Source organism: Triplophysa dalaica, chromosome 7 (assembly GCF_015846415.1).
Source record: "Triplophysa dalaica isolate WHDGS20190420 chromosome 7, ASM1584641v1, whole genome shotgun sequence".
In the NCBI taxonomy this organism is placed as follows: domain Eukaryota; kingdom Metazoa; phylum Chordata; class Actinopteri; order Cypriniformes; family Nemacheilidae; genus Triplophysa; species Triplophysa dalaica.
Genome location: NC_079548.1, coordinates 18408210 through 18430145, shown reverse-complemented (window position 1 = coordinate 18430145; position 21936 = coordinate 18408210). Strand labels below are relative to the sequence as shown.

The following is a 21936-nucleotide window of genomic DNA, read 5'->3' as shown; positions in this document are numbered from 1 at the left end:
AAACTGGCCTCCGCCGGTAATTGCGTTGTTTCTTCCCTCATGATCATAGCGAATCAATGCTAGACCTTTTCACAGCACATTAATGTGTTTTAAAGGACTAATGCTTGATTCATCATTCGGACAGATGGACTCAGGCTCTGCTTCAATCACAATGTTACAAATACTGCATTCACAATAAAAGAGAAGAGGCCATTAGATGAATAAACCTCTGTCTGTTTTCTCATGTATTGATTTTAATGAAGGGACTGTAGCTGTATGTAGTTTTGAAAGAAGTGAAGAGACAATATTGGGCATTTATGAATTAGTTTCATATGACTATTTTTCAGACTCTTTTTTTATCGTACATCTAAAGGTCCAGTGTATGAAATTTAGTGATATCTAGTGGTGAGGTCGTGAATTGCAACCAATGGCTCACTCCACCCCTGCCCTTTGGAAGCACTATGTTGTCACGTTTTTGCCTCTTAGTCGAGAGAATAATGTACTCACGAAACGCTATCTATAGAGCAGTTTGTCCGTTTAGGGCTACTGTAGAAAAACATGACGAATTCAACGTAAAACGCCCCATGGTGTATCTAGATAGAAATATTTCATTCTGTGAAAATAAAAACAAAACGCTTCATTATGTAAGGTCTTTATACACCTTTGAAGACACATTCAAGTATATTATATTGCATTTCTGTGAACAGATACTCCAAAAATGACACACTGGACCGTTAAGACTTCTGCATATGGCCACGTCACCAAACCTGCCCATATTGACATCTGCCCAGTTTGGTTGGCTTTTACCAAGTGAGTTTGCACCAAATTATGTATTGTTCCCTCGGATGCACATCGTCAGCAAAAAATGGAAAAACGCTGTTTTTTATGCTGTCCCCACCCGATACGATTATATGATTAATAGCATTTTGTTATACCCGCTGTCCACGACCCTATAAGAACAGATGGTCGAGCCACCAGTTGAGAACCACTGCTTTATATATCCTTTGCCTCAATGTCAGCAAAGAAATATATCACTGAGCTAGTTCTCATGGCACGCACAAACACCCGAATGAACTTCATGTACTTCAGGGTGAAAGTCAGTGCGGTTTGTTTAATTTGTTTTGCTGTGTTACATTTTATGAGATAAAAGCAATGACACACTTCAGCAGTCACTGTATGCTTTACGGGTTTCTATTTCATATCAAGATGACTGACTTGGATGAGTATTTTAAATAGTAACAGGAGGACAATGAATGAAAGCAATGCTGTGCATACCAAACACGCCATGAGACCGAACGAGAGATCCTTGGTTATTCTGTTGATTGAATGACCTTGCGTGACTTCTAAATGTATTAAAGCATTTTGTGTGAAAGGCAAAATCTCTCGAGCTACAGTTACATCTTTCTATTTTGCCAATTTTTCATCATTTCATAAGCTTTTTAATATGTTAAGAGCATCGGGTCTTAATTATTCGAGGTTTCTTTTTTGTCCCGCTAACAATGGACAAACTGATTTAATTTAATGACTCACTCACCAGCGGAAGGCTGGTTTCACCAAGGTCCTTTTTTCTCAATCCCATCTGAAGTCATGACCCACCATTTCATAAAATTTTACATTGAATGGCCTATAAAATTCTCCAAGCTTTTCGATGACTTCCTGGTCGATCTGTACGTGAGTTCTGCCTTTGGACTTGCCCAGGCATCGGGGCTGACTGCTGCTCTCCGGCTTCTTCAGGCACGGAAAGCCTTTCGTTCGGTTGAAGTAGAAGTGCTTGTCCGTGATGATGCGTTTGAGGCCGAGGAAGTCCTGCACGCGGCCCAGCTCTCCGGCCGGGTCTGTGATGAGCCGCTCGCCGCTGACAAAATGGATCTGCGAGAGGCGAAAGTACTGCAGCCAGTTCTCCAGGTGAATGATGTACATCCCTATGCGAATGGCGTTCCAGGAGGTGTCCACGATGCCTTGGCTTCTGTTCTTGAAAGCGAGATCCTCGAAAGAGGGGATGTCGGGCTTCTTGGACAAAGTCTGTGTGTAGTCAGAGATGGCTCTGGTCACAGGGTTGCGTACCACTACGATCAGCTTTGTTTCGCGGGACATGTTTGAGATGCGTCGCGGTGCCTCCCGGGTCACGAAGTAACTTGGTGTTTTCTCCATGGTGATCTGACTGTCGAGAGTCCGTGGCATAAGACCTCTGTGAAATGTAAAATAGACGATGAATCAAAATGTTTCTCAAATGTGAATACTGGATTATTATAAAAGAACAGACGTATTTGAGAGATATTTCTATTGTAGCATTTTTCAATGTGAAGATGTATATTTCACATCAGGGATAAACCTAACATGTATTAATTGTATAATGCAGTTACAAGTATTACTATTGTTTGCTAGACAAAGCATCATTATTGCGTATATTTAAGGTTAAGATTTTGATCAATTGAACATTTTTAATTATTAGCTTGCATTTGTGCTACGAACATAAATGTATCATATAACACAGCTTGTTTAGGGCATACTCTATGTGCTATTACTTTTTGTCTATTAGGTGATATAATCTTAAAAATGCATTCAACTAACTTAGTCAAGAAGAAACCAGACAATACCTAGCGACCACCTAGAACACCCTAGCAACAAGAAAACCCTGAGCACCCACAACACCTCAATCATCTCCAGATGTTCATACAGAATTTCCCCCCTTGTAAACATACCGTAAAGCAACTACATTAAATGTATGTTTTATTAAACTATTTATACGCCATTGCATTATCACTATATCCTTTTTACTGCTTTTCCAAGGAGAGAGAACATGGTCAAGCTTCACATTAGTGTCGCCTTCAGCATGACAAATAGGAATTCAGTTACAGAAAGTGACAAAATAATCAGAGCGCACACATGAGGCTTTAATACTTTCAGCCAATATTTCCAGTCTCTTATCTCCCGGGTGAGTGTGATGCTGAAGGGTATGGGGAAATTATCAAATCTCAGGCACATCCTTTACTCCCGCTCATAAATCACCATCACCTGCTTTACAGATGCACAATGGAGGGAAAGGAATCGGCAAATCTGGGACATGCGAAATGGGTCATTATTTTCTCAAGTTTCTTGAAGAAACCATACAGTCCAACTTTAGAGTTGTTCTGACTCGAGTTGATGAACTACATAAAAAGATATTCGTTCGGTCACAGTCCTGATGTTGTAACAGATAGCTGGCTGCCCATTCAGCTTCTTAGGAGGAGAATTTTAAAGGTGGCCTACCAAAAGTTATTTTATATATGTCTTTAAAGTGGCCCTGCAACGATGTGTCATGCATTCTGACTTCTTTACAATGTTAATCGTGCTGTCTTCTCATGCTTAACATGGTCAACTTGTCAAAAAACGTGTTGGGCGTATTACGTAGTATTTCTGTGCTCGATACACTCCCCCAGCGATAGTTCAGGTTTCTGAAAGTTTTTTTCGAACATATAAAACTGTTTCATAACAACTTTTCTTAGTCCCTTATTGGACAATTCTCCCGGAAAAGCACGCTGCATTGCCGCAGGAGAGCATGAGAAGGAGCATGCACAGACATCACTTGTAAGCAGGAGACAGAGAGCCAACGTTTGCGAAGTTCATGTGTTTGTTTGTTTGGGTGATGAATGTTATATAAACTGTGGATATAACGCTGGATTTGGAGATCGTTTGAAACTGATATATGGAGCCGTCCCAGCGCTAAAAGATGGCAGACATGAACCGAATGCGGTGAGTGAAACTTTAAGAAATGTGATAAAACTAAATACTCTTCGAAGATACGAAGTATGCAATACTACTCTATAGGTACTCAATATTATTATTAGATTGGCAGAAACCCTGTGTGTTACGCCAGCTTTAAGAAATAATCTTTGTTTATATCTGACAGATGTCTCTGAAATACGTGTCTAGAAGAACCACCTGTCTTTGTGACCAGGGGCGGACTGGCCATATGGCGTTCTGGGAGTTTTCACGGTGGGCCGCTAATGTATGGGGCCGGAACGGACGCTTGGGGTGCTCAGACGGATGTATTATAAAGGCGAATGCACGCAACGTGAGAGAAATGGTTGAGGGCCGATGTGGGACATAAAAGCCATTTTTCTTCCCAGTTCAGCCCTATTTGTGACAGTTCTTGGCTTTGTAAACAGCAAAAAATAAAATTTTAAAATAAAATGAAAGTTAAAGCAAAAATTTGCAAACGCTTTCATTTAGGCAATCAGAAACACTGAGGCGCATTTCAGTTATTTTAAGCATTCTGGGTGCCTCGCATGTGTGGAATAGAGAGAGTAGTCAAATCCAGTGACTTTCCATGTGTTGACTACCATACTATAAAGTATACAAAAATCGAGTTTTTCATATTAGCATACCAGAAATCTGCAAGAAATACACTGTTTACGCCGAGAGCTGCTAAATACAAAAGCAACTAAATATTAAAAACCACGAAAAACTGTAAGCGCAGAGGTTTTTTGAAGTGTAAAGGTGCGTCCCAAATTGTGAACTTATGCACAATTTTTTACCATTGTGTAGAAGTAGTGTGAGAAGGGTGTTCACATTCAAAAGCAGGGCATTTTAAGTGCCAAGATGATGCACTCGTTCACAAGAAATAATTTCTCATGGTTGAATTGTACTCAACAATACTGGAGTGTTATTTTTTTGTACATTATAGGTGAATGAATATGCAGATCACATAAGAATGAAAACATGCACAATGTATAGATTGTAGATGCTTCATTTAATTCAGTTTAATAACAGTATGTGATTTTCGGACGCCGTGTAGGTCTTTTACCGTAAGGTAATGAAGCTGCTAACAGAATTTAAAGCTGTTTTGGTTTATATAGACATGAATACTATTCCTTTAACATTGATCAAGTAAATAATTCCTTGAACACTGGTGTGATATCAACACGTGTTAATGAGTTGGGCTTCATTTACAAATCCCTCACATTTGTTCCCTCAGACCATATTAAAACCAGAACTATAAATTTACTTTTTATGTGATTACATTAGCATCCACCCATTAAATTGAGAATTACAGCTTTAAGACAGCATTATTGAAGGCTTATGAATTTAAATCTTAGCAAGAGACCATAATAAAGATTACAATTATATTGACCATCTTCTAAAACACAGGGGTCAAAGAATAACCTCGAGTTTCCACCAGTTGTGACTCATTCTCTATTCATAATGGGCTTTCTTATAGCAGGAGTTGCTATACTTTACCTCCACAGTCCTGGAAATATTGATCCATTTAGCTTGATTTATAAATGGTGTGCTGCTGGCCAGGGTGTCTCTGTTAGCCTTAGCAGTTCAGGGCCAGAGGCAGCCATTAATCTTACATACAACGCACCGGTGCTTCTCTCACAAAACAACTTTACTATGTGTTTGAATGTATAGCACCAATCAGAGCCTTACATGGATGCGATGCACACTTCAGTTACATAATCCCACATGTATTTCTTACGGGACATCCATAAAAGGCATCGTCATTTTAATGCATTTTTAAATTAAAGCTGGATTTCTCTGAAACTGCTTACTTTAAGTACACATCAATTTAAAATAGGCTTTTGGGCTTTAAATATGAATATGTTAGCCCTAAGGGTACTTAAATGTATGTATAAGTGTTTTCCAGAACATCGACAAAATTCACATTATTAAGACATAAGCATGCCAATACCGATTAATGATTTTTATGACATCATTCTGCACTTCGGCTTCTCATCAGAGCCATTGAGACTCCAATGGAACAGTTTTTTCACAAATTCAATAGTTACCAGAAGTTAGTAGTAACGCATGGAGCTGCGACTAAACAGACCAACAGAGGTAAACTTCTAACTCATTCAAAGACGAAAGCTTAATGAATTAAAAAAATAAGAAATAAAGCATTTAAAGAGAAAACATAACTTCCTGGAACTATCTGAAGGCTCCATGAATCACGTTACGCTCCAGCGTTTTTGGACTTTTGTTGGCAGAACTCTCTCTCTCAATGGCTCTGCTTCTCACCAGATTCCAGGCTGTGAGGTAAATCAGACGCTTTTAAAAGGGGGAGGGGCACTTAATAAGCCCCGCCCTAATCGACTGTTTTAGTAGAAATACAATGTCAATATATCAATCAAACCTTTACATTTCAAAGCACTTTTTATCGAGCATAAAATGAGAAGTTTAGTAGATTGAGCTACTCTTCTCTCTTCAGTGAATCGGAGGATGAGAGGCTGCTAAGCTCAAAAAGGATCCTTATATTGAATTATTTCTTATGCCCAAAAAGATTTTGGTCTGCACGTATTTGGTTAAATGGCATGTGAATTATATTTCTACACAATTGCACTACATACAAAGAATATGTGTTAAGAGAAAGCCTCCAGTTTTCGCACCCATCGCCTACCTCCATACTGACAGCTTTCAAATTAATTGTGTTTGCGGGAATCAAAAGATCTGCCAGTCTGGCTGTTAGCACATCAGTGATGTGTGTCTCTCATCTGCTGTCTTGAGGCAGAGGCTGGCAGGTGTTCACTTGCTTACATAAGAGTCTGCTCTGAAGGAAGATAATCATTTTACTGAGAAAAATGAAGGCTAAGTTTGCTGAAAGCAGGAATCAAGACGTGCTAATTGAAAAGTGGTGCACGGAAACATAAAGTGGGACCTATAGTGTGAAATAGCCAGTGAAAATTGTCCAAGCATTTTGTGAAATGTTTTAACATGGCATTGTTTTGTAGGTAAACACCATGTTTTAAATGGCAGCAATGCGATAATATTCCAGTGACAATTGGTGATCAATAGTGAGTGGAGGGATTGTTCAGGTAACCTCTTACGTTATCTTTTGCAATTCTTTTTGATGCTAAAACAATTCTTTCTAAAAGTGTTAAAGATAGGATAGGCAATGTTTCTATAAACATTTTTGTATTACTGGTTGAAAGTTATATCTTAATTATTATAATAGTGTTGTAGTAAATGCGATGCCATATTTTGTACTATATTATGTTTCATGTGAGTTGTGTATGTGTCAGAGAGACGAATCAATCATTTTATAGGCGCAGTTTTTGATTTACAGCGGCCACTAGCGTTGTATTATAGATTTGCAACGAATCGCTCGGTCCAAACACTACGGTGGCCAGCATAGTACAAAAAGATGTAATTCTCATGTTGACGGAGGGAAGAGATCATGCAGGCTTTAGAAAGACTGTAGAAAGAGCAATGTCTTATTTATAAAATAAAAGGTCTGTGGATTTAAAGGATAAAAAAAGAATAAAAGTCAGGCAGGAGTTAGGACCTGCGTTAATATTATAAAGACTTTCCAGTAGAGACGCGAAAGCACCCGCGGTACTAAGGCTTTTAGCGAAGATACTCACAGATATCTATGGAGATACTTTCCAGCAGAGAGACGTTGGAGAGAAAGATCTTCTTTAAATCACCCCTGAGGAGTAGTTGCTTTGATTCGGATCAGTATGTGAGAAACATTGGTTTTTCTTTTTTTTAACTAAAATATGTTGTTGTTTTTGTTTTAATATGGGCTGTGTGACGGAGCAGTTTTGAGCGTCATTGTTTATCTGGAACCACTTTAATATTGTACTCGTCCAGATACTGGAGAGAGAGAACTTTGAGTTTTATTAGAAATGGTTAATTGATTTCAGTGATTTTTTGTGTTAGATTTGGGATTAAATGGTAAAATGATTGTTAATGTATGATTGTTGATGATGTTGTCTATTTATGAATCGAGCAATATCGTTCTTGAGCTCAGAGAGACCAATACTTCTTGAGGTCAGAAAAATAATGCTGATCCCATTTAATACTAGAAAATTATTAGACAATTTTTTGAATTAGTTTAATGGAGGAATATGTGCTTGGCAATTTAAATAGTTTTTCCACAAAAATCTACACATTTTAAGCACAAAATTTAAATAAAGCTGCATCCAAATCAAACATTTTTGTTGCTATAATCACAAGAAAACACGATGCACTCTTCCCATGTATAAACAACAAGCAAGTTCTAAAAATAACTGTAAAAACGTTTTTTGTGTATTATTATTGCAACATTTTCTGCTCATGTTGTTCATGGACTAAGATATCATTGACATATGTGGATTTGGGGAAGGTTTTTAAGGAAAGCGTTGTATCTTTTACCTATTATGCATTTATGGAAAACTTGCTATTGCTAGCCTCCACCAAAACTAGCTTTAAATAAATAAGAGAATGAAAAACAGAAAATCAAAACATGTTTAGTTTCTGTATAGTGGTGGAAGAAGATCATCCCAAAGTGAAATGTATGAATCCTTGCTGACACACAATAACAGCCAAGATTTTAATAACATCAATATGCATGCTAAAATTGTAAGCGTTTTAATCACTGGAATAATTCTTCTGCGTGCAGCAAAGAAAACATTTTTATCTTTTTCCATTGAATTAACTCTGAACTCTATCTTGTGCACAGAGAATTAATTGCTAATTGAATTTCTATCATAAACAAGTAAGACACAAAACAATTACTGCCAATTTGACTGCGCAAGTTCCTGGGGGATCATTCCTCCATAGCATCCGCTCCAGCGATCTCTTCAAAGCCTGCCGTTATTAGATCTCAGCATCCGCAGAAATAGGTCTACATAATGGAGGATATCCTGATGTCTGGTATCACCGGCTTTCGATTTTAATGCAGATTGACATTCTAATTCATCAGGGGGCTTAGTCACTTCTTACCGCTGACACCTCCACCACCTCAGTGTAATGAGAAATGACATCGGGCAAAGGTCTGATATTACATCTGAAAGTTACAGTGCTGTTAATTGTCTGCCAGAACACGACTCATTCTAAGTTTCAGTGATGTTATGTTTTCAGAGAGCAGAGAGGCTCTTATGATCTTATGTCTGTGATGCTATGTGGTGACAAGGTCGTGATGGGTCTAGAGAATATTCGGGAGGTTGCATCAGCAAGTGTCATAATAATATGGATGAACTAAAGTTATCCCCTCAAATTCAAAGTGTCCTACAAGTCTTTTGTGATGCCAGACGTCTCTATTCCAGGGTCACATTTCTAGATTGAGAAAAATGCAAAAAAACTCAACTTGAGACAGAAAAATCTGACGAGTCTGCATGCCGCGCTAAGTGCAAACCAATGTGGCGTTCCTACTGCGGTCATTGATTCTGATTAAAAAGGCTTTCGGCTGACCTGCCTGCTGAGATGAGTACTTGTTTTCTGCACCTTTATGTGCCACACATTTCGTTTTTTTCCCCTAATGACCGTGCACGTTCGCAACAAAGAGGAAAGCAGTGACACAGAAACTCTACTGATCCACTTCTACAAAGGCAACTTTGCCATCAACATACAATATTTCAGCCTGTATGTAATACTATATATATTAGTAAAATATGTCATATATATTTAATATTAGTGCTTGTAGGTTGCTCTTTTATAGCTCAGAAGCCTTCCTAGGGATGGATGTCAGTTATGTTTTTACTTGAAGTAGTAATTTCACATTTTTTTCTCTTTTGCAACTGCATTAAGAAATCAAAACAGACACAGATGAGATGTACAGAATGTTTGACGTTATTTGGTTATTTAAAATAGCAAACAAATCACTTTGGGTGTAAAATGAACACATTTTCCTGAACAACAACGTTTTTGATGATACGATCCCATAGCAACCAGTGTAGACTAAGGCCTGATTCACATTTCGTGAATCACATCACATTAGGCGTGTATGGGGTTCGGCACGCATATTTTTATAGGTGCTTCGCGACACATCGAGATGGAAATAGTTAAACTTTTCGGAGTGCCGCGCGCTCACTGCGGGTCATTTGAAGAGAGAAAGAGCCGCGGCTCGAGTTTTCCACACGGTTTTAGACACGAAATGTGAATTGGGCCTTAGAGGCCCACACGTTTTATAAATGCAGCAAACATGTTGGCAGTGTTGAAGCATTTTATAGTGCCTGAAAAAGACATAGTGCAGGGGTAAATAACGGAAGACTATAACTCTAGTGTACTTTAGAGGGGTGGGGGCGGTCTGACAATACCCCTGCAGCTCCTGAAATGCTGTGACATCATACTGTGGTCGCATTCACACAGTTTCCAGGCCAGTTCCATGCAACCAGACATTCTTTGCATCCCGGCCATGTTTCATTAAAGAAAAGCTACTTTTATGTCTTTTGACAACTTATCAAAATAAAAGTCTGGTAACCTTGGACAAATTATGACATACCCACATGAAAAGATTGTTGTATACCATATTATTTACTTTGGTCAATTGTAATAAATTTGCTAGTAAATGATGTATGCTATATGCTGCTAAAATTATAGTACACGGTTAAAAAAAGAAAATATGTATATTTTTGCAGTAGCTTCAGACAAGAATTTTCATTTTGGTGCATCCCTAGCACAAAGCTGTAAAACGAATGTAGCCAGATATTGAGAAATGTCATATTGTAATCTGTGTCTTTTAATTTTAGGCATTGGTATCTTTGCATATGTCAGCGCAGTTTGAAAACGCTGAAATCTTTCTGAAACCGTAGAGGAACTTTCTTTCTCAAGAGCAAAATATGTAAGAAGCAGACTGAAGCAAAATGTCTCCATTTAATCTCATTGCTTTCTAGGATTTTTGATTTCTTTTTTATAGGGTTGCTTATTTAAGTGATCCGTGAAATATTATGAATGCGACTTTGACTGACTTCGCAGTCGTTTTTTTTTTATTTCATATTATACTGTATATATACCATGGTTAATATTTAAACACCGTTCTCATGCAGCCTCATGAGGATTTGACAAAACCTTCAGGTAAATATCTGCTTTGATTGGTCCAAACCACAGTGTCTCATAACATATTCATGTCATTGTGTTTCCCCGACCCCTTGCTTCAAATTAAAACTTGTAAGAATTCGAGACCAGAATGTTGAAGATCAGAAACGTCTAGCCGCCTCTGCTGAAAAGGTCAGTTTTAGATGTTCGATCGATGTGATGTACTAAGCTCCCTCCTGATGCCGTTTGAGAAGGGTTGAGAATAAAGTCTGAGTTTTCATCTAGTACTTTCATGCGCTCAAGCAGACCTGACCTGTCTAACAATGCTAGGCATGCACAACGCTAGAATTTAATATCCGCGGCTGTTTGGGATTCAGACTTCAATGCACTTTTTTGTAAAGTGAGTTTAATCATTTATGTGTGATTTATTAAACACGCTCCTCGCTGTGTCTACAGAACCAACCATAGACATTTAATGACTCAATCAAAGGTTATTAAGCTTAACCCGACCATATTTAGATAATGTATGCTCTGACGCTCAGCAATATTGCATTAGCTGTAAGTCTTGTCCATACCAACATCTTCAATTACTAACTGGGCTGTGATGCTCCTATTTCTATATAATTAATCTAAGCTTCATTGTGCTAATTAAAGTTCTTTATGGGCAGACGGAGGATTGGCCAGTTATGTTGGTGCAAGTGCTGATCTGATTGTTATTTAAATTGGAAAACATCAATCACTATGACAAAGCTGTCGGGACATAAACACACAGTGATTTAGACGGTGAGACTCATATCCTGTCTGAGTTCAGATGCATATCATATCAGCCCAATGTCTGTAATGAGACCGGTTTACAATATCCTGGCTTCACAGTTTACTCAAGATTGAAGCTGGAATGTATTTTATGCTGTGTGTTTACCTGCTTTCAAGTTTTTTTTTGAGCTTTCAAAGTTTTATATATAGTTGATCTGGTTTGCAGGGCTGCAAGAAGAATGTATCTGAATGTGCTTTTTACAGATATTTATAGTGGTCTTCTCATGTTTGGACTCAGCAAAGTATGGGTAGTTGACAAATATACTATTCATGGGATGTGACAGCAAAGATAAAACAACAGTAAGAACAGTCTTATGCGGTTTCATATTGTGAATATTAATTATATAAAATATTATTTTATTAACAGTTTGTCTAAAAAAAAGTTGTCACACCACATGGCTTATTTGTCAACTACCCGTATGCAGAGTATGTTGTGTTGTTTGTATGCAAACCTGATCTTACGAGAAAATGTAATTTGTATGAATTTGAACGACATGAATAGTGTAGTAACAAAGAAATGTGTTAGAAAAAGAAGAATGAAGCCCCACCCCTAACCACCTATTAAAACAGTTTTTTTTAAAGGGACTGTGTTGTTTCTTTGCACAGTAATGTCAAACATAAATTAACATTTTATACGGATATCTGTGTTTTTATTGTAGCAGGTAAATCAATGGCCATAAAATGAAGACACAATCGATTTGTGTGTGATATTAGCATTTAAATGTTGTACAATGTTGTGGGTAGACTACAAAAGTCATTTAAAGGAACAATTCATCCAAAAATGAAAATTCAGTCTGGAATTGGAACCTCAAGTTGTTCCAAACCTGTATAAATGTTCTGTTGAAAGCAAAGAAAGATATTTGGAAGAATGTCAGCAACTGACATTTCTGGGAAATCATGTTTTGCTCTGTTAAACACAAAAGAAGATATTTTGAGGAATTTAGGATTGCAAACAGTCCTTGAGCACTATTTAGTCCCATTGAAATTTTTCTTACTATTGTAGTCAATAATGTGAGTTGCACACATTGTTCCAAATATCTTTCTCTGTGTTCATAAGAACAAAGAAATGTGTACAGGGTTGGCAACACTTGAGTAACATTTTTGGCAATTTGTAGCAATGCTTTAGTCTCACTTAACCCAAACTTCTGACTATCACGAAAGTTTACATGCTATTCTGTCCAAGAACCACCCACTTATACAGGAGAAAGAAACAACACGAGAGCTATCAATCACTTTTTTTTATATACGAACAGATGTACAGAAAACAGCCAAGAAATCAGCAGTAATGTGTTGAGTTTTCTATCTAAATTTCTATCCTAAAGAAATAAGAAATGAAAATATCTATTTTCCTGTTTTTCTCTACTTATGACATATAAGGGTTTTAAATCTCATAAATAGTTGATTAAAAGGTGCTTACGCGGATCACTATGAGTGTCAAACTGTGAATTATCTAACAGTCACACCATGTGCAGTAATAAACAAAGTCACAGACCATCCCTGATCCTGTTAACAGACCTATAAACTGAAATTCAATTCCTGTCCTGATAAGAAGGAATGGCTTAATTCTGCCTCCGCTGTATTACAAATCATGAATATTTCAGATGATCAGATTTTCTTCTGAGACGTCGGAGCTTTAATGACCAGTCGGCAACTGCACTCGCATGTGAGAGAAAGTCTATTAAGAGTTAACCGTGAATCCACCAACACATTGATCACGCCGTGGGAGTAAGTGAATAGCCCTGGCAGTAGTAAAATGAACTAAAACTCTTTCCATCTGACACCTTTAAAGTCTGTTATCCTTACTACATTCATCTTGGCTCGCGTTTCTAATGAATGATTTATACAAGCTCAAGCAATATAAGACACTTGTCAACAACAAGGTATGATTGCAGTTGCCTCGCCTGCCCTTGTAAACCTTTTGTTTCATCTCTAGCCGTAATTGCGTATGAAATTAAATAATAATCGATCTGTTGATAATATCGATCTAGCCTAAAGGGGCGACAACAATTAGACCATCGACTACCCCGAAATAGACTGCAAGGCTGGCACATGGTGATAAATGAACCTCACACCTAATTGAGAAACGTGTATTTAGATTCAGAGCTGCCGAGGGAGAGGTGTAATACACTGCTGAAAAACTTTGTGTAGTTACTCAAAGATCTCTCAACAGATGCTATAAAAAGATGAAAGGTCCTAGACTTGTCAATCTCCAAACTCATTTGTGTTGGAACTGAAACATCTTTTGCACCTCGGCAGTGCGACTGTATTTTCGGTCTCATTTACTTCAGATACGGGCTCCGGGTGGAGGAGGAGAGCTCAAAGAGGTGAAGTCTTCTGGATGATGGCTTCAGTTCAGCACACGGTGGTCCCACACTATCTTTTCATACAAAGGTACGATGAAAATGCACCGTTACACTGACGGGAAGTTGCATATAAACATTCTGTTTCTCGTAGTGTTTTGTAGTCTACACTGAAAAATGTATTATTCAAAGGTAGGTTGCCTTGAATGTCTTAATAACACAAAAGCAATTATAAATCTTAAAATATACGTTCAATATATTTATGTGTAATGCATGGTGTTCTTTCTTCAATTTTAGTCTTGTATTTGCAGGGCTGTATGTTAACTTTTTTGCACATAGCAGAGATGTTTAAAGTTTTGTAACACAAGCCTAACAGTTGTAGCTCAAGTATATGTCTGTTATCATTATTAAAACAACACAAGTGTAGGTCATCACATAAACAGGACGTTAAAAGGACATTATTGTCATACAAATGGTTAAATTAGGGCCTAATCATTTTTAGTTTTCTCCAAATTAGTTTTTTCCTTTTCTGACATCTGCTTTTTCAATGCTTTACTACACAGTAGTAAAAACATTTGTCCATAAAATATTATCGTATTTACTACATTAAACTGCTGTAAAGTTCTTGTGTACTATAGTATATTTAAACTTTACTACTGTAAATATTTAAGTATACTATTATAGTGTTTACTTCATCTAGTCTAATTAAGCAGTCATTTATTTGGGGGGGTCGCCGCAAAGACTCTTGAGGTTCAGTGTGTTTGACGGTAGCTTCACTCAAACTGTGAAACACTCGTAAAATCAACTTTTTTTGAATTTCATGTGTTCATGTCCTTGTATAGTGAGACAAATCCACGATTGTCACGCTTGTAACATGTAAAGGTGTGCAACTCATTCACGCAGATGACATATTTAAATTTGCTTTCGTGATTAATTCCATGTTTTTTCACATCGCGCAGATCACAGGGCTCTGCATCGATAGACTTGATGCAGCCGGAAAACAAGATTTAATTGCAAAAATGAAAATTAATAGTGTTGCGCCATCAGTTAACTGCACACACACGAAGAAGCACAACGACAAACGCATTTCACACAAAAAAGCGGCTGTGTCTAATGTACCTGCCAAACTGTATTGCACGCGTGCTACACTATTAAATTTATTCTTAGCACAGATCTATTTTTTCATGAATGTATAAATGTTCAGCCCTGTGTATTGGTGTCAATATTGGTGACAAAACACAATGTTAATCATGTGTTTCATACCCTGGAATACTTGCTGTGAATACTTGCAAAGAAAGTGAGAATTGAAAAGTGAGAGCCAAAGCTCTTTCACCATACGGGTCGGGAATGGATCTTATAAACCATTATAACCAGCTTTAAACACGGCCTCCTTGCTTAGAAAAAGCAAGCAAACTTCGCTTTCTCTATTCATTTCATCCATCGTTGTGTTTTAGTGTCAATGATTAATTGAACTTTCCCTTTTAGCAAAAAGACGCCCAGCTATGTAGTACGCCTTTGTCACGACATGCCTGATCCTACTTCGTATTCAGTTTACAAGCCTCTATTTTTTTAAAAGGTTCATTTCGAAGCTGCAGGATATAATGGGAACATTACCACAGAATAATGAGAAGCAGGCTTACTCGGTATGTGGCAGAAATGCAAATGGTCGGCAGGACACCTGAAATTGTGAGAACCCGACACAGAACGCCTGCACTTTCTCAATTACATGCTCCCTGGTTGACACCGGGCAACAGGAAGCCTTAAAACATAAGTGATCTAAAAAGAATTTCATTGCAAACAGTCACATTAATGACTTTAGAGAATGAGATGTGGTGTCACACCACTTTACATTTGCATTAAAACTAGAAGCATTGAATAACTTACTCGGCACACTACTGTGTTCATGTATGCCGTACACATTTTTCATTTTCTTGATGTAGCTATTGAAGGGTAATAGTCATATAGATGATGTGTACAATTGCTGACATTACAAGCACCGCACAGGAAATCATGAGCACAATGGCATCCAGTTGCGACAAATAAATTAAACTTACCCTACTGCCATCTTCTCCCGTGAGATGAGCGCTTGTGAATTTATGACTTGTGAATTGATTTTAAAACAGAAAAGGTTTTTTTCATTGAAGCCAGAGGAGGGTGGAATTAAAGTGAAACATGATTTATGTAAAGCACATCAATATCTCTCTGGTGCCTATAGATGCACTACAACCCCATTTTACATCAATAGAAAGAACTGTTGTGTGTTGGGGAAAAATATCAAAAATTGTTGCGCCATTACTCAAGAATAAATTTCAATACATTTGTATTTTTCTCCCTCACTCACTGAACGATTATCTATATTTTCATGCTGATGGTTCATCCAGTTAGTGGACGTCTGTTTATTAACAACATTATTTAAGTCATTTCACAGATGCGGTTAATTAATCTGGAGCGGCTTTGCCTGGGCTCTTCAGAACATTAACCTTTTCTTACCGTTAAATCATTCCGCTGTGACTTTCGGTGTATTTTTGGGTCTTTGTCTTGTTGGAAGATTAATCATCTTCCAGGTTTCAGTGCTTCAGCCGACTGCAGCACATTTTTCCTTTAGAGTTTTTATTCTTGTCATCTGCTTGAAGAACAATGCTTCCTGCGTGTCACTGTTAGGAAGGTGTTGTTCCTATAATGTTAGTTTAAAGCGTTCATGCAAACGTGGCGCTAGCATCATTAAGGTCATGGTTCAAATTTCAGGGAATGCACATGTATAGATTGTTTCATTGGACGCATGCGCCTGGACTGCAGTTAACTTCCGGTCTGCTTTTGTTTATCGGTCTGGCTAGTGTCTAATAATACACTTCATTTATATTACTTTTTTGTTTAACAATTGTTTTAAATTAACAATTTCTTTTGTTGAAATGTAAATTTTATTAAATGAACCATTTCTTGAATAGGTCCCGCAGTTTTGACATCTAGTGGTTGAGCTTGGTATCGCAGTCTAAATTTAAAATTTTGGAGAGGCAAGTTTAGCTAAGTAACTGTTCTTATCGGTTTCTTTTGCTTGTTATCAGTATAATCTACATAGTCTATTGTCTATTGTTTGCAAATGTGTACTGGAAGTTCAGGGCAGTCCATGAACGCTAGCATGTGCAGTAACATTTGTTTTCGTTATTGCTTTTAAAACATCTAATATCTACAGTCTATGTGAACTGGCAGCCGCTTAAGATAATATTTGAAACCATAGCGCCTTTGGAAACAATGTTTTTGTTCTCAAAAAAGGCTTTGTATTAGGCAGATATATCAATGGCGACCTACGTCTTCATGATGTAGTGTTTCTCAAACATGCACTAGCTACTGTACGTGAGGAACGCTCCCACAAACACGTCTATTTTTTACTGAACATGAAACATCTCTGCAGTGTGCAGGGGGTCTCCAATTATGTGTGAAGCAGAGAAAGATTAAGAGCTAATTTAATATGTAAAAGAAAGGCGGTTGTGTGTTTACTGAACGTCTGTTTTTGCTTTGAACTCGTTCACTCTAATGCATGTCTTTGTACGTTTCCATTACAGTGTGACACAATAAAATATGAAAAAAACAGAAAGTGGATGAATGTATTTTATAGGCTCAGTATAGGTGCAGTTTTATTTGCACAGCAGAGGGCCAGCGGAACGCCATAATGTATGATAATATATGATGACTGCTTCTCTTCAAGTATTCTAAGTGAATCCGAGCTCTCACCTTCAGCTCCTCAGCGGTTCCGTGGTTTGTCTCTAGAGTGACTCTGTGCATTCAACATTCATCCTTAATCCAGTCAGTCCCATAATGGACTCCCACCGCTGGACACTGTCTCTCAGTGTATCTTATATTTACTCACTCTTGCAAGTGGCACTGATGTCTAATGAGTAATTTACGCTAAAATCACCAAATCAAAACATCTCGGGGGGGTTGCAGCTCCCTCAGGAACGCCTCCAAGAATGAATTGTGTAGGTAATTAATGCTACCAAAAGTTCCACGACTCTACAAGCTATGCTGGGATTAGCAATTCCCATTAGTGGTGCGGGGGAATAGTGGGGTCTCTCACGCGCGCCGAGTAATGTGCAGTTTTCCCTGTTAAATAAAATCTCTCCAACTTTCTGTCCTCGTCAACCTTTCCGGATGTTGCGTTTCGCTGCTCCTTTACCCTCAGAGCCAATTAATGGTGGACTGGGAGGGTTTTCTTGACTCTAGCACATGTTAAAAAGGCATTTTATACAATCCGACGGCTTAGAAAATCTCCTTGAAGAGCTTCCAATCTTTGAAAAATCAATGCCCTTCTAAATTCGGGTGGTGGGTAGTGGAGAATATTTGTTTGATTTGATGTTCTAATAAAAAATGGAAGCGGCGGCAATACGAGTGATGGGTAAATGAACCTGGTTACAAAGTGATGTCTGTATCAGCAAGCTTATAAGTGTCAGCTCATAATGGGAAAACCGGTTTGCCTTGAACAAAATGAGGCCATCAGGATGCGTTTCCTTCCTAAAAATAAAGTAATGAGCATTGCCACCTTTGTATTAGCTGGCTCGTAAGCTTAAGGGTGGTAGGGGAAACAAAACACAACAATTAACAGAATTGTCTCGGAATCACTCCGGGGCTTTGTCAGCTATGGTGAATAAATCGTATTATTTCGAGTGAAAACTGTTGCTTTTCCTCCAGTTAAGAGGACTCGCAGTGAAGGTAATCGTAACAATGCCATCTGAATTCATCCATTGGAACTTGGCAAGGTAAAGATTGAAATAAAAAGAAAAACAAGACCCTAAAACATGTTATTAAAGGCTTTATAAGGAACTTTTGCTTTAATCAGCCAATTCATCTTTTTCATTACTTGTGCCATTTATTGCTGGCCTTATTGGTCCTTTTATTGCAAGATGTCAGTTGCTAAAATAAAATGGCTTTCGGTGAGGGTTGGGCGACTGTTTCAGTGTCTTGGCCTCCGTGGCATTTTAATCAACCCATCCACAAATAGTATAAATGAGTTTCTGCGTGTGGGGGTAAAAGTAGTGTCAGTGTGTTTTTGAGTGAATGTGTGCACATTTTATTGACGTGAATTATGTTTACATTGTAAGCCTGTCTTGTCAAATTTTATATCCGCAAGTGTCGTGTTCTGTGTTACGAGGCAATTACCTGAACAGCCGTGTGAAAATATTTCTGGCATCTGACCGTCGTCTTTATCTCTGCTGGTTTGCAAAAGTACATATCTGGTCTATTAATAGCTCATTTGTGGGAGTTTGTTTGTGTTTAGCGGTCGTCTGGCTCGGCACATTTTTTAAGTTCGTTTTTGTCTTCCTTTCATTTAGCCTCTCTTTATCCTGCGTTTCTTTTTTCTTACATCTTTTTCTCGCCATGTCCAAATACAAGGGACTAGCATCGATCTGCGCATCTCGCAAACACATCCGTTTCGATTGATTTTAACACAGTAGGCTGTGGGTGAGTGAAGTTGCCCCTGAACGAACACAAAACCCGAATAAGTGTTTTTGTTGTGGTTTCTAGACGGCGAGCAGACGGAACGCACGGCAACAACTGCTAATGGCTGGAGGGCTGCTCTCACACAGGTATGTACTGTTAGCTTCATGGATTTTCCCCTTCACGTTTGGATACGGCCCGCAGGGAGTCCTCTCTGTCCTGTCTCTGCTGAGATGTGATGTGTGAGTGTAATTACTGAACCTGAGCTGCAGGCAGACACTGGGCTGGACAAGGGAGGGATGATATTGTCTCCAAGAGGCCCCTAGTATACAGCCCTGTACGCCAGTCGGTATCGACACTGACTTTTTGTGCAGTCAAATGGCTCCCCGATGGGTATTTGAATGGCAGCCCATCAGTAGAAAGGCAGGAAGGAAGGAGTTGATTTTAATCTGCCCACTGATCAATATGATCCATGACTTTTCTTGGCAGCGTATATGGAAGGTTTACTCTTGAAAGAGATCCATTGCCCTTTATCTGCATATTTTGCCCTGAAACCGAACACTCCAATCAGTCTGTGTCATTCCACCCGGCGCCTCTCGCCAAAACACTATCATTCCTGCTCTTTCGCTACGAGTTTCTGCTAACATCTCTCTGTCAGCACTTCGAACTTTCATCTATTGTCTTTAAGCCACCACAGAAAGTGGTTTTTTTTGCACCCTGCTGATATCAGCTTTTGAAATTGTACCTGCTAGACAAAGTTTTCTCCAAGATCTGTACACTTATGATACACTATACAAACAAAACGAATGGTTTGCTCGAAATGTAAATATATGATTTGAGAATTTGTGAGTTTAATTTAATATTTTGGTTATTATTTATTGTCTTTACTGTTATTTATTTGTTGTCTTTGATGGCATTCTAATGGTACATTTTAATTTTTCTACCACAAATGAATACACACTATTTTAATATTTATTATTTGAATGTCTGTTACCAAGCACCTGCGTGCACTTGAATGATGTCAGAGTTTTTTGCTAAAAATGAAGTTTTTCAACGCTTCTGCAAAGATGAACGTCCAACGTCGTTTTATATAATATCATCTTTCTATCAAATTATCAATCCACCTTTACGCAAATGTAATACAATGTGGAAAGCTACAGTAGCCTATATGAAAAACCTACCTGTACCAGTCCAAGCCTTTGTCATAGTTTCTATCAAAGAAATGCGGCTCAGTCCAAGTGCCCGAACATCTGGATGAATTCGGATGAACTCGAGTACAGCCCGGGTTCCTCCCTTCTTAACGCCGACTATAAGCGCGTTCGGAAGTTTCTTGTTCCCGTATTTTGGTGAGTTGGTGTTATTAAGTTGCTTGTGATCCAGCGCATCCAAGTTACGCGCTTGTGTTTTCTGCGAGACGGGCTGTTTGCTTTGGTTACCAGTACGGTTTGCTGTAAGACCCACAAGTCTCGGTTCGTCAGAGATTCCTCTCGTTTTTGCAGATATAGTGCAATAATGAGACTTCTGTAAAAGTTTTTTACTCCCTATGGGTTTCAGATGGACGCAGCGATGCTCCTCCAATCTCTGGTTAGGCATGATTGCGCCGGAACAGAATAGGATGCTGTAGCATAGATACGTGAAAGACAACGAGATGGTGAATATAAAAATAAACCTTCTGCTTAATCTGTTTGAGGATGGCACGATTCGGCTGGACAGGAACCTATATGCCATGTCTCCATGGATGAAAAGACGGCATGTTTTTCTCTGTAAGTTTCTCTGTGACGTTCGCTCGCGGTCTCGGGCTCCCCATCAAACTCCGACGGCGCGAACTTACATCTCATTTGGGAAAATGCTAGTTAATATTTCCATCAGACGCATAGGCTGTCAAAAAGTATTTGTTATAAAAGCAATAAAGTTGAAAAGAAATGTAATCCCACTGCCCGTTTAGGCTTCGCGTCACTTTTGTACATAACAGCACCTCAGCGGTGCTCCTCGCCTCAGAAACGCACTTGCTTTAGTGTTTAAAATCTTTCAAGTAATCCATTTGTTTGAGCCGATAATGTGAAGCACCATCCTACCGAATGTAATCCGTGTTGGAAATCTGATATTCCATGTCTAAAAGGCACATTTTGCTCCTAAGTTTCGAACGCGAAGCCGCGCCGCGTCTCCCCGCCGCGCTGCTCAGCTCAGCTCATGTTCGTCTCTTTGTAAACTTCTCAAGAATGGCTTTGCGGCAGTGAAGTGCTCGAGATCAATATTTAAAGACGACGCCTGACGTCACGTCATATTTTCATATTCCTCGTGCGTTTGTCTTTTAAAGGAGTACGCCACAGCTGCTCGTGTCCTTCTGCTGAAATGCCCATTCTAACTCCTGTATAAACAGCCTTTGGACTATCTAAATCTTTTCAGTTAGGAGATATTCAAGGACGCTAAGATGCATATTTAAACTGCCTTTTTGGAGCATTGTTTTTGTACAATGAGGTCCACTGAGATCTTTTTGATTCTTTGGAGTTCTTTATTAAAACATGAAAAGAATAAGTAATGACAAAATGGACGAGTATTTATGAGTAAGTGGTCTAATATTGCATATTTGTGACTGGTTATGTGCAGACACAACATTGTAAGCTGTTGAATAAGAAATTCAAATTCATATGCCTTTATTCTGCACCAGTTATTGGGTAAATAGATGTTTTGTTTTCAA

At 38.5% G+C, this 21936-nt stretch overlaps 1 protein-coding gene across 1 annotated transcript; it reads right to left on the bottom strand.

The window, feature by feature from the left end:
• Positions 1–1166: 1166 nt before the first annotated feature.
• hs3st2 (heparan sulfate (glucosamine) 3-O-sulfotransferase 2) lies at positions 1167–21539 on the bottom strand. The gene is given in 3 exon segments (XM_056753314.1): positions 1167–2167; positions 20420–20471; positions 20474–21539. Coding segments are annotated over 3 exon segments (1164 nt in total). The 5' UTR covers positions 20967–21539; the 3' UTR covers positions 1167–1548.
• Positions 21540–21936: the final 397 nt, after the last annotated feature.